At 38.4% G+C, this 10,942-nt stretch overlaps 2 protein-coding genes across 4 annotated transcripts; both read left to right on the top strand.

The window, feature by feature from the left end:
* Positions 1 to 224: 224 nt before the first annotated feature.
* Positions 225 to 4,239, top strand: LOC146572897 (beta-2-glycoprotein 1-like). 3 transcript variants are annotated; one of them, XM_085277346.1, is made up of 9 exons: positions 225 to 268; positions 1,573 to 1,671; positions 1,973 to 2,152; positions 2,301 to 2,397; positions 2,477 to 2,553; positions 2,713 to 2,898; positions 3,054 to 3,233; positions 3,464 to 3,661; positions 4,050 to 4,239. In XM_085277346.1, exons 2-9 carry the CDS (start codon positions 1,602 to 1,604, stop codon positions 4,157 to 4,159), a joined length of 1,098 nt encoding a protein of 365 aa, XP_085133472.1. In that variant the 5' UTR covers positions 225 to 268; positions 1,573 to 1,601; the 3' UTR covers positions 4,160 to 4,239. The 3 variants fall into 3 exon arrangements, with proteins under 3 accessions (XP_085133472.1, XP_085133474.1, XP_085133473.1); XM_085277348.1 differs by having other exon boundaries at positions 226 to 255; XM_085277347.1 differs by having other exon boundaries at positions 250 to 268; positions 1,486 to 1,671.
* A 1,296-nt stretch (positions 4,240 to 5,535) lies between these two features.
* LOC146572896 (beta-2-glycoprotein 1-like) lies at positions 5,536 to 10,686 on the top strand. Its single transcript, XM_085277345.1, has 8 exons — positions 5,536 to 5,695; positions 6,227 to 6,403; positions 6,882 to 6,978; positions 7,373 to 7,449; positions 7,769 to 7,957; positions 8,561 to 8,740; positions 8,876 to 9,073; positions 10,380 to 10,686. The coding sequence occupies exons 1-8, from the start codon at positions 5,626 to 5,628 to the stop codon at positions 10,442 to 10,444; spliced, it is 1,053 nt and encodes a 350-aa protein (XP_085133471.1). The 5' UTR covers positions 5,536 to 5,625; the 3' UTR covers positions 10,445 to 10,686.
* Positions 10,687 to 10,942: the final 256 nt, after the last annotated feature.

Here is a 10,942-nt window from a genome sequence, read left to right as displayed (position 1 = left end):
GGTGTGTAGAAAAAGTAGGAAAATCGAGAGTTTTGCTCACGGTGACTCGCTTGTAGACAGATCCATTCTTTCAGGATACTCATCCTTGTCGTCAAGTCAGAAGAAATTAGATGATTATTTTGCCTGTCTTCAGAAGTATTGTCTGTGCCCTCTTTAGAGACAGCATAAAATAACCACGATTGGGGATTTTGATCAACACATGTAAAAAGTCTGTTAGGGTTGGCACGCCATACTGCACGCAGTCAGATTTCACAGGTCGTGTGGAAAAGTACTGAGGACAAAGAGATAATGACACTGATCACACCACACAGCTTACATTTGAATCCGTTATTTTCATGTTGCTTTGAATCAAATTGCAGCACAATTTGTGCAGAACGTGTTGATATTAGCATTTGTGGGATTTACTGAGCACCAGGAGACCGATTTCTCACTTGGTTAATAAAGCACAGTTTCTCATTTAAGCTCTCTAATAATGTGCTTAAGATTTCACTCAAATTCTGTGATTGGAGTTATAAATATGTCTCTCACTGGACTCTCCATTTTGCAGATTTTACTAATGCTATTTGCTTCAGCTCGGCTATTTGTTCCCATATGAAGCATTTGGTCACAGCTGCATGGATTGTTTTGAATTGCTTGCTATTTGTCAGACTTCTCTGAGTTTACCAATTCCTTTATGGTCCATTGACCTGCGGTACAGCACTGCTATCTCTATTCTTCTTCTTCTAAATTTAATTAGGTTGGCAGATCTAATGTTCTTCCCATAGCCACGCTATCAGTAATAAAAGCATATTGTCTGTGCTTTTGTCACATGAGTCTCATTTGTCTGAAGTATTCAGGTTGAAAAGTTTTGAAATAAAAATAGCTCCAAAGGCATTTAAGAGTGTGAACAGTATAGTAGTAAGTGTATGGTTAAGTGTTTCAAGAATATTAAGGGATCCCTGTAAAAACTGAGACCTCCTGAGTAATTTGATTTACGATAAATCAGCGGAGCCTATCTGAATACTTTGATTCGTCCATGAAGGACACATGACATTGCTGGCAATCAACAAATCCTCTGACCCACTTAGGTTTTGCATAATTTCACTGATTATGGTCCTGCAGGTCACAAAGTTTCCTCTTTTTTTTTTTTTTTTAGAAGTAATCTCCTTTTGTATGCTGATATAATCCACAATTTTCTAAATTCATTGAGCTAAAGGACAACTTTTAGTCAACTCAAACTAGAACACGTGCAGTTAAATGTGCTTGTGTTGTTGGCATTATCATGGTAACTATTTGCTCTCTGCTTTATTGGAGCAAAAATGCATTCCTAATAAGATTGTTTACGTTTATTCATTGACAATTCTTTGCACAGCAAAGTTTTTATGTTAAGTTCTTGTGAGTTCATGTAATTCTTTGTGTCTGCTGATTGCTCTTGTAACAAATCAAAGTTATCAATCAACTCTAGGTAAATATACAACAGTTTCGACCTTTGTGCTCAATCAATAGGGGTTTACTCTAGCATCTGATTGGACAGAGCTATCACGCTCCTGTTACTCAGGAGCCCTCCTGATCCTCATCCTTACACATCTGCAGGAACACTGAGAGTCTTCAAACCCAGGAAGATGTCTCCAGCTTTGGCTTTGTTGCTCCTCAGCCAAGTAGCTTTATACACAACTGTAACATCAGTGAAAGGTAAAGTGAAGGAGGATAACTGCTCCATTTATACCATTTGTATTTTAGCATTAAACAGATTTGTTATGAGTTATGTGCTGCGAGATATCTCGTTTGACTTTCTGTCAATGATCGTGCTGTTCATGATTTAATTTGTGCATTTCATGCATGTGTGTTTATTGTGTGACGTTTTTACAGTTGAAAGCCTCATTATCTGAATAATAGATCCCAGAGTTTTAGTGCAGTGTTATATTTTAAAAAAATACAAAGTTTAATGTTTAGTTGCAAAACGTGACCATTTCTATGCCTGATCTTTAACCAGTATGTAGCAGACCTCCGACCACTGATGGGATTGATTCTTCAACACTAAAACGTGTGTATGAGGTTGGAGAAGAGGTGACTCTCACGTGTGAACAGGGGTACTTGCCTTCAAGGACACCATCAGCCAGGATAACCTGCACTGCCACAGGAGAATGGACACAGGCAAACCTGGCATGTTCTCGTGAGTAAAAATCGTGGTTTTAGGCCGTGGGACCTCCTGAATATGTCTTAGACACAATCAGCAATAGCTGCTTTAATATCCTGCAGCTTATAATATTCTGTAACCACAGAATATTCACTGCTGTCCATATTGTGACATATTTTTCTAGCTAAGATGTGCCAGATCCCAAGACCTCTGCAACCGTTTGCAAAGGGGAGGACAGAAGTACCATTCAAGAGCGTGCTTAACTTCACATGTGATGATGGGTAAGAGCGACGGCAAGAATGAAACCCCAAAACACAGTTGTGTTTGCAGTTAATATATCTGAGAACTTTTCGTCATCAGGTATGTCTTAATAGGAAGCAATGAAACCAGATGTTTACATGATAACACCTGGAGCCATCCACTACCTCTCTGCAAAGGTAATCCAGGAAAATGTACAGAGCGAAAATCAAACCATTAATGTTTAATGGACAGCAAAGAGAACAACCAATGCACATCGTACACTAAATTAAGCTGAGAGAAAACAAATTCAACTTTTGTCAATGTGACTCTAATCGGGCCTCTTTTTCTCCTTAAAGCTGTGAACTGTCCTCTGCCCAAGCCACCAAGCGATGGTAGGATTGTTCACGATAAGCCATTGACTGGAACCACAACTAAGTATGGCCAAGCTTGGACATATGAGTGTAATCCACCTAAAGCACCAAGCTATGAGAGAGGATTCTGCATGGCTAATGGAGGCGTAACTGAACCGCCGGTGTGTCGAGGTATGCAGACGTCTACTTTTGTTTTGGATCTTCACAAAAAACTGGAAAATTTTGTTGCTCTAAATGTTGTTTCCATTTTTTTAATTTAAAATGTTTTTGGTTTTTTTATGAAATTGCTGGTAACTGTTTAATTCCTATTCAAAACCTTATTCTAGACGTGAGCTGCCCAATTCCAACAAACATACCGAATGGCATCATCACCTTTGCTGTGATGAGACAACATGGCTACAAGGAGAAGGTTAGGTATGCCTGCAGTGAGCACTATGTTCTGGAAGGTCGGGATGAAATACAGTGTCAAAACACAGGAAACTGGTCATCAAAGCCGGTCTGCAGGGGTGAGTCATAGGAAAACAAGATCTTCCCTCAGGCTGAAATTCTAGCCTCATCTTAAACTATTCCAAAACATTTCTGATAGGTTCAGCTTGTTTGTGTTCATGAGTGTCCGCTCTCTCACCCTAACGAGAAATAAGTTGGTGTCTCAGCATGTAGCACTCTCTTTATAAGCCACAGACTGGATTTGTAACGTCCAGTGAAAATGCTTCAGCTGCTCTGTTTGTTCACCCAGCTCCCTGCACAGTTGGCATCAAAAGAGGCCGTATTTTCTATAACAGCAAGAAGATCTGGATTGGAGACTTGAAACCAAACAGAGTCCTCCATGGAGAACATGTCGCCTTCTATTGTCTGAACAAAACTGACAAATGTGGCTACCCTGTGGCCACCACTTGTAATGATGGAAACCTGCCCATCCCAGGATGCTTCGAGGGTGAGTTCCTGTTAACTCACTAAATGTCTTTCAAGCAGTTGTAGCTTTGGTGGTGTTCAGGTCCCTAAGAGTAAAAAAAAAACCCAAAAAAGAAAATCAAAGAGCAGTTTCACTTTCTTTCTTCTTCCTTTGTGACATGTAGGTTGTTCAAAACTTGTTTATTTTATGTTAACTGGGCTCGTGATGAACATGTTCGGCCTCGCATGCTTTCACTTTAAACAACCCATTACATTTTTTTGTAAAACCCCCCAAACAATTAAATAATACTCCTGTCACATGGTTTCCAGATGTTTTTAGAAAGCCCATGCAGTCAAATGAAGATGTTCAAAGATTGCAGTAATATATTTGTTTCTGTCTTGTTCCCCCCCACACACACTTTTTTTTTTAGAACCAGGCAGGATGGATTACAACTTGAGGCCAAAAACGCTTCCATCAGAAATCACGATGTGTGCTTCTCCCCCAACTTCAAGTCCAGGAAACGTTACAATCACACGTTGATGGAAGCCGCTATCTTTAAATGGCATTGTCTGTTTTCTTGTATTCAACTGATAATAAAATATCATTGGTCAGTCATGAAAGTGTGCATTCATTAACACTTATTAACACTTATTAACACACTGTATCCGTAGCCATACACAGGCCAGACTTTGCTATGAAATATGAAGATTTAAACTACGTGCGTTAATGATTTTCACATTTCAGTCAGATATGCTAAACTTGTGAGAAATGGCTCATTCAAAAGTTTAAACTTCCTAACCAGATGACGGCTATACAAAGTATAGCTCAGAGAGCTCGTGGCTAATAAAAAGCTATTAACATGAGAGAGGCTGACATAATTGCAGTGTCCAACTGACAACTTTCCCCAGGAGATTTAGTTTAGCCAATTCACACCTTTTTATGTTAGTCGATTCTCCGTTTGACCTTAGCTACTCAAATGCGATATCAGGGAGTGAACAACCCACACTCGTGCTGATGCCACTTTAGTCCCACTTGTGATAAAAATGAATTTAAATGGACTTGAAAGCTTGAACATGTAATAGGGTTGATAAAATATTCAGTGATGAGATGCTGTGTGGCTCTATTATTACTTCTTTGTGAAGAAAATCGCGCAGTTTCATTTGAATTAGTGTGCTACTTTATTTCAATTCATTTGAGTTCGGGCATTGATATTAAAACTGTAGCTGCTCATACAATGTTTCTGGCTTTGGTTTACAGTAACATAGATCCTCACAATCACTAATTTAGATTCTATTTGAGAAATGTGTCTCTTTCTACATAGATTCAAATTTCTCTTGAGTTTTAGCTCAGTAAGACAGATTTTCTTTATACTGTTGTATAAGACATCAAGCATGGACACCATGAGCAATGGTGACATAGGTGAGTGCAGAAATTTGTCAGCAATGATTGATTTTAAGGCATTCCTATGTTCTAAGGCATCTCTGACTCACTTGTGCTAATGTTTCTCAAACTTTTTGTTGCATGCCAAACTTCAGATACTGAAAACGGTTCAAACTCTACAATTTTTCATCAGCTGGTAACATAAATGAAAAAAAAAAAACATATCCAACTTAGATTCAGTATATATTTTTCTGATTGTCTCCTGCCTGTGGTGACTCTTGTCCCAAGGCATTGCATTAAGCTCTGCAGAGTAATTTATCCGCTACAAAATGGTGACACAGGAATGTAAAAAAGGTTGCAGCGTTGGGCAACAATCGTGGCAACAAGGGAAAGTCCACTCGTCCGGTTTGTTACTTCCAGTAAAAGGTCACAAGGATCACAATCTGTAACTGCAGATAGCGAGTAAAATACAGAAAACAAAACAAAGATAGGCAGTAAGCAGTTACTTCATGTCGCTCTTATCTATTTACTCTAGAGAAATACAAACAGCAGCAACAGAGCGAGTCAGTATTTGAACCAGAGGCCACAGGAAAGTACTGAAGAACATCTGAACATTTCGACAAAAGATGGAACGATGGCTGACTTTGCTTCTGCTGTTTCCAGTTCTGTTTTTTAGCACCGTGACATCTGCCAAGGGTATTATTTCTTGTTTTTTTGATATCATATGTCTTGACTGTATATACATTTTTCATTTCACTGTTTTCTGTTTTTAGGATCACATCATCGCAATAGCCTTGTTTTAAAGAAATGTACTTTTGTAGTGCAGTTTTTATGTTAATGATTGTCACAGAAGTAAAATATTTGGGTTTTTTAGTTATAAGGAAATCAATCAGTAATCAGTTACTGAAGTACGATCATAAATGAGTGTTTTTGAGCTTCATATGCAAAAAAACAATACTTTCAAGTGAATACTGCTTCTCTAAAGTAGCAATATTTGTTTAGCACAGACAGTTAATATTATTTGATAATCCGAAGACTTTTTTTTTTAGTAAAAATACGTTTCCATAATTATATGTGAATAATTCATTTCTATGGGAAAATGCTGGTGTTCACTTTGTAGTGCTGTAAGGCTTAGTGTTAGATATTTTGCAAATGTAATAATATATAAACCCTCAGTTAACTTGACAGAGTGCATACACTTCTTAATAAATCATTTTGTTTTCAAAGGATGTCGCAGACCTCAGCTGAATGCCAACATCAATGTGGCTGTGGACCAGATGTTCTTTGACCCTGGTGTGGAGTTAGCGCTGTCCTGCAAAGACGGATACACCCCCATCTCAGGCCCTCGCACAATTGTTTGCACTACCAGTGGAGCGTGGACAGCCACTAAATTTCTGTGCAAGCGTGGGTCTCCATTTTTTTTGTGAGAAATTAACATCTTGGAACTGATTGCCTTGTATTGTAACTTAATATCAACATAAATTCATCATCTTTCATGACGCATTTAAGATTTTCAAGTCAATTGTCTCCTTAATAACAACACTTTTGCAGAATAATTTAAAGGAAACTGTAATAAGTGCAAATATTACTAATATGTTTCAATTTGCTCTAGAAGGAGTGTTTTTTCTATTTTTTGTAGAGTAACCTAATTTTAACTGTAACATTTTCTAATACTACTAATTGACACGCTTCATGTTTGTTCTTATGTTGTAATATATATTATATAATTTAAAACATTTAAATAATGAAAAGGTTAGACTATATACAGTGGGACCAGTATTTGATGGTTTCATGAAAGAACAGAATGCAAATCTTTTTCTGTTTACATTATTCTTCAACAAATAAATACCGAAACTTATCATGAACATATTGTTTCTTGCAGCAAAGCTGTGTCCTTATCCTGATTCCCCACCTAATGGAGACTTATACTACGAGGATACTGTCTACCAGAGTACGATCAACTATACTTGTCAGGAAGGGTAAAGGAAGAGCATCTTGTCAAATTTTATTGTGTGACATCGTACACCACACCATATCTTTGCACATACACCACAAACCAAGAGTAATAAGACTCCATAATATGCAGTAAAAGTAGATGTATAACCAGCTGCTGTTTTTGATGCGCCATTTAAAGACAAATTTGTTTCCTTAATCTATCGGGCACTTTGTTCTCGCTAACGCTTTGGTTTTTTGGCGTGCAAATAAAGAACTTCTAATGAGGTGCAAAATACTGTCTAGTGGAAAATGCATGTTTAGTAAATAGCAATCAAACATTCAGTCAGCCTTTGCATTCAAATAGATTTAACATTTTTGAGTTATTATGTGATTAAGCATTTTAAGCATTAACTTAATGAATAATATTGCACTGCATAGGTATATACTGTCTGGATCCAGCACCTCTGTCTGCCAAGCCAATGGAACATGGAGCTCACCTGTACCAGAATGCATAGGTACAGAATCACAAAGAGAAAATATATTTATTTCTTTATTTATTAAAATTGTATTTGATGTATATAAATATATGTTACAGCTATCTGGAATATGCAGTTGTTCTTCCTTCGTACTGTTTATATGTTTTTATATCTATGACATTCAGAAATAAAATTGATGAGAAACAAGAATTTACTGAGTGGGCCGAGCTGTAGAAGGCCATGCAAATTATTACATACTCTAAAACAGGCACAAGTTATAAGTAATTAGGTAAGACACTTTACAATTTCATGTAACGATACATATCTAAATTCACTCATTGTGTCTCTCCTGTCGCAGCTATGACCTGTGGTCTTCCTCCGATCCCAGAGTTTGGGATGATTGTTTACAACACCAGGGTTAGAGGGAACACCACTGATTACGGCATCACGGGGACTTACAAATGCCTGCCTCCATACGCACTTTTCGGTGATGCAACGGCAGAGTGCACGACCAGTGGCACCTGGACCAAGACACCCGAATGTCGACGTACGTGAGGATGTAAAAGCTACAGCGGCACTGCAGATGTATTTTACTGAACACAACCATCCCTTCAAACTAAAAGAAAGCCCAAAAATATATGTGTTAGCTTTGACGTGTCACAATTTCAAACTGTTAAAAAGCTGAGGATTAGAGTTTAGTATTTATGTCAGTAACAGTAGATTGATTAAACTTAGGATAAAGCTGAAACATCTCCCATTTAGTTCTGAAAACTTTAAAAATCATACTTTAAAAAGTATGAGCGTCTCTATCATACTCCATAATTAGATCATAACAAGCATAGTAGAAGTATAGTTGTTGATTGAATAAGTATCTTTTCAATTCAGGACAGGATGAATGATCAAATATGCAGTTAATGGACAACTCGTGGTTCTGTTTGTTCACTGAGAATAATGTGAAATCTGAGGAAAAATACTATAAATCTAAATACATTTGGACAGATTTTGGAATTTTCTCCCTTCTTAGCTGTAAAGTAAAAATATTCCTCTCCAGTAAAAAGGTCATAATGATGCAGAGCTATGAAAGACAGCATGAAGCCTAGCTACATTAATATTGTCGTCTAAGCAGTCTACTGAAATTGCTCCTTTACAGGGGTGACTTGCTCTCTACCAGAGAACATTGATAGAGGCTACATGTCAACCAATGACCAGAGAGACTTTGACTACCTGGAGACCATCAAATATGGCTGCACTGGAGATTATATAGTGGAGGGAAGTCTGCAGATTGTTTGCCAGCAGGATGGAACTTGGTCTGAGAAGCCATCCTGCAAGGGTAGGACTGTAGCCAATATCACATCTTTTAAACCACACTTTATTTTCAAAGAGCTGCGCTTTTTAGGAGATTATATTAGTTGAACGGAGACCTTCATCTCTTGTATTTTTTAATTCTCCTTCTTGTAACTTACAGCTCCTTGTAAGATTGGAATAGATAAAGGGAGGATACTTTACAAAGGGAATAAAATGTGGATTGAAGACTTTAAACCCAACAAAGTCTTCCACAAAGATATTGTCTCTGTCTGGTGCATGAACAACGCCAGGAAATGTGGATATTCTGTGTCAACGCAGTGCATCGATGGAAGGCTCATGATCCCTGAATGCTATGAAGGTAAGGTCTATTTCATAAAGAAAGATAAAAGAAAGCATAACAATACACTAGCAAAAAATGAATAATCATAATAATCCATCCATTTTCTTCCACTTATCTGGGACTGGGATGTGGGGGGAGGAGGAAAAGCCCAGGCCCCCTCTCCCCACCCACCTCCTCCATTTTATCTGGGGGAGCATTAAGACATTCCCAGGCCAGCCGAGAGATATAATCTCTCAAGCGTGTCCTGATTCTGACCCGCGGCCTCCTCCAAGTGGGACATGCCCAGAACATCTCACCCGGGAGTTGTTCAGCACGCATCCTAGTCAGATAGCCAAACCACCTCAACTGGCTCCTTTCAATGCAGAGGAATAGTGGCTCTACTCTGAGCTCCTCTCGAATGGCCAAACTCATCTCTCAGTTCATTTCCACTGCTTGTATCTGCAATCTCGTTCTTTCAGTCACTATCAATGTAGTCGCTATACCCCAATCTGTCCCTCTCCTCTCACTTGTGAACAAGTCCCGGAGACTTAAACTCCTCCACTTGGGGCAGCAACTCGTCCCTGAGCTGAAGTGAGCACTCCACCTTTTTCCTGCTGGAGACCATTGCCTCAGACTTGAAGCTGCTAGTTCTCATACCAGCTTGGCTGCAAACTGCTCCGGTGCAAACTGGAGGCCACCACCTAATGAAGCCAACAGAACCACATCATCTGCAAAAAGCAGAGATGAGATTTTGAGGCCACCAAAGTGGAAGCTTTGTTAGTCTCACCACCACATACTCCCACTGGGTACTACAGGGGATGCCATTGAATGCTTCCTCCAAATGCACAAAACACATATAGAACTGGTCAAGTATTCAAAGTCTATGCCAGCACCCTGACATAGACTTCCTGGGGAGGCTGAAAAGTGTTATCCCTCTGAGTTGTCGCAGCCCCTAAGGTCCCCCTTAATATATAGGTTTGTTTTTTTTTAAAGGGACATGCCAGTAAAAGTGACATATTTACAGTCTTCAACAAGTAACCAGTAGACTGTGACACAGGGATTTGTACTAACTTTCCATGTGGAGATGCTAAAAGTACTCATTTCCCATTAGAACTATTATCACTCAATCGTGCAGAAAATAGCAAAGCACAGCTGCACACATGGGTTCTTCTGCTGTCTGCTTTCTTGAGATAACAGAAAATATTTCCTTTAACTGTCCTCCTTTTTTTCTGTATCTTAATAAATGTAACGATGACAGTTCTCCTCAGCACTCTTCAGTTATTAAGAGCTTAAAGTTACTGTGAATATTCTAACTTGTTCCATGTTTCATTGTGTCTTTTTCCAGAGCCCAGTGGTATAAATTATAATCTCAATTCAGGTTCACTTCCATCAGAAATTCAACAATGCTGAAGAAAATGCAGATGCCAACTGAGGTGATGCAATATGGAGCACATGTTAACGCATTCTGGTCGCTGAAATTAAAGAATGTGGTTTCACTGAAGCTACATTTACGTTGTAAAAAATGCAGTTCAATTTGTAGTAGTTTTATAATTCATTTATGAAAGGAATTTAAATTTACTGTGTTCAGGATTGAAACACGATGTGTGGATATTACTTTCCATTAAAGGCCAGGAGACAAGTGTTCACATTTAGCTGTTGCTCAAAGTGTGTATATGTCTGTGTGCACATTTGCAAGCTGGTTTTTCAGAGTACCTTTGCTTCTATCAATTCACATCTAGTGTCCTGTTAAATTTAGAGATTATTTTAGTGTTTCATTGAAACTGGTAAAGTTCTTAACAAAATGAAGATTGCTGCAGTTGTACTGCTGTTTCTCTACTTACACAATTCTCTAAAATCCCAGAAAAATGGTTCAAAAACCAATTTAGACAAATTCTATGATTAAATTCA

This window comes from Mchenga conophoros, linkage group LG6 (genome assembly GCF_057382185.1).
Source record: "Mchenga conophoros isolate Kocher_MC1m ecotype Shallow Benthic linkage group LG6, M_conophoros_male_GT1.1, whole genome shotgun sequence".
Classification (NCBI taxonomy): Eukaryota; Metazoa; Chordata; class Actinopteri; order Cichliformes; family Cichlidae; genus Mchenga; species Mchenga conophoros.
This window is presented reverse-complemented; position numbering and strand designations above follow the sequence as displayed.

Bases quoted from the DNA above. Each gene is read 5' to 3' on its own strand.
- LOC146572897 (XM_085277346.1), top strand. From the start codon at position 1,602: ATGTCTCCAGCTTTGGCTTTGTTGCTCCTCAGCCAAGTAGCTTTATAC. The intron at 2,899-3,053 runs GTATGCAGACGT...ACCTTATTCTAG, and splicing joins TGAACCGCCGGTGTGTCGAG to ACGTGAGCTGCCCAATTCCA. The intron at 3,662-4,049 runs GTGAGTTCCTGT...TTTTTTTTTTAG, and splicing joins CATCCCAGGATGCTTCGAGG to AACCAGGCAGGATGGATTAC.
- LOC146572896 (XM_085277345.1), top strand. From the start codon at position 5,626: ATGGAACGATGGCTGACTTTGCTTCTGCTGTTTCCAGTTCTGTTTTTT. The intron at 6,979-7,372 runs GTAAAGGAAGAG...TGCACTGCATAG, and splicing joins AACTATACTTGTCAGGAAGG to GTATATACTGTCTGGATCCA. The intron at 9,074-10,379 runs GTAAGGTCTATT...GTCTTTTTCCAG, and splicing joins GATCCCTGAATGCTATGAAG to AGCCCAGTGGTATAAATTAT.